At 50.5% G+C, this 4433-nt stretch overlaps 1 protein-coding gene across 1 annotated transcript; it reads left to right on the top strand.

Moving 5' to 3' along the window:
* Positions 1 to 1288: 1288 nt before the first annotated feature.
* On the top strand, positions 1289 to 2498 carry INSL3 (insulin like 3). Its single transcript, XM_052644259.1, has 2 exons — positions 1289 to 1478; positions 2293 to 2498. Exons 1-2 carry the CDS (start codon positions 1289 to 1291, stop codon positions 2496 to 2498), a joined length of 396 nt encoding a protein of 131 aa, XP_052500219.1.
* The last annotated feature ends 1935 nt before the right edge of the window (positions 2499 to 4433 follow it).

Below are 4433 nucleotides of genomic sequence, written 5' to 3' on the forward strand. Positions count from 1 at the left end.
CAGGGTCTCCCTTGCACTGGATTGAGTAACCTTTATGCCTTAATTTCCCTCCTTGGTAAAACTGACACCCAGTAGAGGCCTCGAGCCCCTGTCCAACCCAAAGAGACCCTGATATGGAGGCAGAACCAACAAACACCCCCAGCCCTGGGGCCCGGCCTCTTGTGACCTTGGGCAAGTATGGGGTCCCCTCTCTGAGCCTCAGTTTCCTTATCTGTACAGTAATAAGGATAACAAGATTCTGAATGTCCTTGGTCTCGGTTGATTGGATGCTCACCAGCACCATCCCAGGGAATTATTATATCTAAGTTTATTTCTCCTCTTTAAAAGAGTTTAAAAAAATAAAGACTCTTCAGTGGTCCCCCTGGGAAAGATACACCCAGGAAGATAGACCATGGCCATTTTGTGTGGGTCTCAGCCTATCAATGGGTTTCCCAGGTGATGCTAGTGGTAAAGAACCCACCTGCCAATGCAGGAGATATGAGACATGGGTTCCATCCCTGGGTCAGGAAGGTCCCTTGGAGAAGGGCATGGCAACCCACTCCAGTATTCTTGCCTGAAGAATCCCGTGGACAGAGGAGCCTGGTGGGCTATAGTCCATGGGATCACAAAGAGTTGGTCACGACTGAAGCAACGTAGCATGCACACACACAGCCTATCAATAATCAATGTGGTGGTTAGACTGGCCCGGGGAGTTCTTACTACGATTCCAAGATTCCTTTCAGCAATAACCATCAGGAAAGTTTGCAAAAATAAAGGTTTATTACCTATAAATTACACGGCACACCTGGAAATGACACAGCACACCCAGGGCCAGGCTCTTGTAGAGGAAGCAGGGTTGGCCTGGGTTCCTGCTTTTATTGGGGTCAAGCATGGGAGCCTAGAGGTTTGTGGGCTCACTCTTATTGGTGAATTTAACATGGGTTGGAGTTTGAAGCATAAGAGAAGAACAAATGAAACAAAAACAAAGCAAAAAAGCTCAAGTGGCCCCAAAGGTAAGATATTGAAGTCAAGATGTCTATAACAAATGTGGGAAGAGGTGGTCGGGCTCTGGAGTCGTATTTATCAGACAGCCATGGTTGAAGCTGATGCCTGGGCAATCAAAGGATGTCAGGCACTCACATCATAAAAATAAGAAAACTCAACTATCAGAGGTTCCAAGAGGCTTGCCCTGACCCTGCCCTTGACCTCCCTGGGCCGTCCGTTGGGAAGGCTCTGTCCCCGCTCCAAGGCTCCCAGCTGGGGCGCCTATAAGGCGGATCCCCGCTGGGGCCCGGTGCCTCTCACAGCCATGGACCGTCGACCGCTCACCTGGGCTCTGGTGCTGCTGGGCCCGGCCCTTGCGATCGCCCTCGGTCCTGCAGCCGCGCAGGAGGTGCCGGAGAAACTGTGTGGCCACCACTTCGTGCGCGCGCTCGTGCGGCTGTGCGGCGGCCCGCGCTGGTCTTCCGAGGACGGGCGACCTGTGGCTGGCGGCGACCGTGAGTGGGGGCGGGCAAGGACTGTGCGCTGGGGTCTCTGGGGCGGGGTAGGGGTGCAGGTGTCTGCAGACGGATTTGCATGCATGTTCTGGCTTCCTGCTCTGGCCTGTGTGAGTCTGCGGGGAGGAGCCTCTGCCTGGCAAGGGAATCAGTGCGAAGCGAGGTAGAGTCTTCACAAGTGCAAGGTGAGATCTGATCCTATCTTTATTTACAACTTCAATATTTTGATCATCAGGAATTTTTGCGTTAATTTTACTAGTAAAATATTCAGTTATAATAGGAGTGATCTTGACTGTTGAGTGTTCTTGGCGCCCCCTGAAATTGCTTGCTCTGGGTCAGCGCCTGGCTCTCTTCACCGCAGACCCGACCCTGGGGCAGAGGATATTATGCACAACATCTTTCACAGGCGTCCTATGAGTGTGAGTCTGTGTGACCCGGGTCCAGAGGGGTGTGCCGAGATGCACGTGGTCGGGGAACTGGAGGGGGCTACGAGGGCCAGTGGCTGGGTCCGGTGTGTGCATACATGCACGTATCACAGGCCACCCTTACTGTCTTCTGCTCTGTGAAGCCTCTATGCCTTCTTACTCTAGGTGGCGTGTGCGAGGGTGCACGGCTGGGGACCTGAGTGTGGGCGTGGGTCGAGAGTGTACGTGTCTGGACGGGGTGATTCAGTCTGGGCCTGGTATAGAGTAGGCACTTAATAAATGCTTACTTTCTATCTGTGTGCATGATGCGTGTCTGGCTGCCATGCAGACAGTGTGGGTGGGGTCCTCTGGGGTTCCTCCCTCTTTGCTGAATTCCTCCCTGTTCCCAGGTGAGCTCCTACGGTGGCTGGAAGGACAACATCTCCTCCGTGGGCTGATGGCCAGTGGGGACCCCGTGCTGGTACTGGCCCCACAGCCCCTGCCCCAGGCTTCTCGCCATCACCACCACCGCCGTGCAACTGCCATCAACCCTGCCCGCCACTGCTGCCTCAGCGGCTGCACCCGGCAAGACCTGCTGACCCTCTGTCCCCACTGAATCCTCTTGGGGCATGGCCTTGGGGGAGCCTGAGACCCACAGGAGTCCAGTCTGGTGAACTCCTGATGCCACACAGCACCATGAAACCCCACATCTAGGGGGATGTTGTTGATCACCTTCTAGGACAAGGTGCTCACCACCTCACCCAGGCCACCTGTCCTCTAGAGGACCAACTAGGGATACCACCAGACCCCAAATCTGGCTTGGAGGATCCTTGGTTTTGCAGAGATGCCAGACACTCTTCTCAAATGTGCTCACCTCAGAGGAGCCCCAGGTGCCCCGCTCCCTGCCTTTGACACCCTTCTTGTTGTCTCCTCAATAGTAAATAAATAAGATGCCTGCAGAATCTGAAGCAACGTTGCATTTTCTCACAAGAAAAAGGGACAAGCCAAGGTCAATCCTCATTTGGGATTTTTCCCTGACAGCTGCAGACACACCAACACTTCTAGAAACTTAATAACAGTTGGACAGTCATCACAACACACCGTGGGGAAACTAAGGCCAAGGGAGCTGGCTGCTTGCCTAGTTCAGACAGGAAGGGAGCAGCCAAGTTAAAGATTCAAATCCAGGTCTGTGTCATGTCTCAAGCCTTAAACTCATGTAAGGTCCACTTATCAGTGAACACAACACGTGAATGTGTGAATGAGTCGCAGTGGATTTTTTTTTTTGGCCATGCTGCATGGCACATGGGACCTTAACTCCCCGACTAGGGATTGAAACTGTGCCCCCGCAGTGGAAGCATGGAGTCTTAGGCACTGGACTACCAGGGAAGTCCCCTCACGGTGGATATATTAAAAAAAAATTCAGGGTGTAGTTGCTTTACAATGTTGTGTTAATTTCTGTTGAACAGCAAAGTGACTCAGCTGTATGTATATCCCCTTTTTTGGATTTCCTTCCCCTTTAGGTCACCACGGAGCACTGAGTAGAGTTCCCTGCGCTATTCAGTAGGTTCTTGTCAGTTACCTATTTTATACATAAATGTATGTAGATGTCGACCCCAATTTCCCAATTCGTCCTACCCACTCTTCCCTCTTTGGTACCCATGCATTTGGTGTCTACATCTGTGTCTATTTCTGTCTTGTGGAAAAGTTCATCGGCATCATTTTTCTAGATTCCACATATAAGTGACATTAGACAATATCTGTTTTTCTCTCTCGGACTTACTTAACTGTATGACAGTCTCTAGGCCCATCCACATCTCTACAAATTGCACAATTTCATTACTTCGTGTGGCTCAGTAATATTCCATTGCATATATGTAGCACAGCTTCTTTATCCATTCATCTGTTGATGGACATTTAGGTTGCTTCCGTATCCTGAGTATTATAAACAGTTCTACAATGAACATTGGGGTGCATGTATCTTTTTGACTTATGGTTTTCTCCATGTATTACAGTGGGTACTTATTGGTCCAGCCCTCACCATTCTTTTCACTTGCCTCCTCCCTTAATCCTGAGATGGAAATTATAATATGATTTGACTCTCTTGGGAAAAAAAAATGGTATTTGACTATGTGATCTGTTCACATGTATATTCGTTTCCTAAGGCTGCTGTAATGGCCGCAGATTGGATGGCTTAAAATAGTAGATATATGTCCTCCCAGCTCTAGAGGCCAGAAATCAAGGTATTGGCAAGGTTGGTTCTTTTTGAAAGGCCCTCAGGAAGATTCTGTCCCCTGCCTCTCTCAATTTTTGGTGGCTACTGGCTAATTTTTTTTTTTTTTGGCTGCACCAGGCCTTAGTTGCAGCATATGGGATCTAGTTCCCTGACCAGGGATCAAACACCCAGGCCCCCTACATTGGGAGCTTGAAGTCGTAGCCACTGGACCATCAGGGAAGTCAATCCCAGCTACTGGCAATCTTGGCTTGTAGGTGCATCTCTCCAAGCTCTGCTCCCATCTTCACATCATCCTTCTTCCCCGTGACCCTCTGGGTT

Source organism: Budorcas taxicolor, chromosome 7, assembly GCF_023091745.1.
Source record: "Budorcas taxicolor isolate Tak-1 chromosome 7, Takin1.1, whole genome shotgun sequence".
Classification (NCBI taxonomy): Eukaryota; Metazoa; Chordata; class Mammalia; order Artiodactyla; family Bovidae; genus Budorcas; species Budorcas taxicolor.

What these genes read in the sequence shown, in the direction of transcription:
- INSL3 (XM_052644259.1), top strand. Translation starts at nt 1,289, where the DNA reads ATGGACCGTCGACCGCTCACCTGGGCTCTGGTGCTGCTGGGCCCGGCC. An exon ending in ACCTGTGGCTGGCGGCGACC is followed by an intron (nt 1,479 to 2,292) that starts GTGAGTGGGGGC and finishes CCCTGTTCCCAG; the next exon opens with GTGAGCTCCTACGGTGGCTG.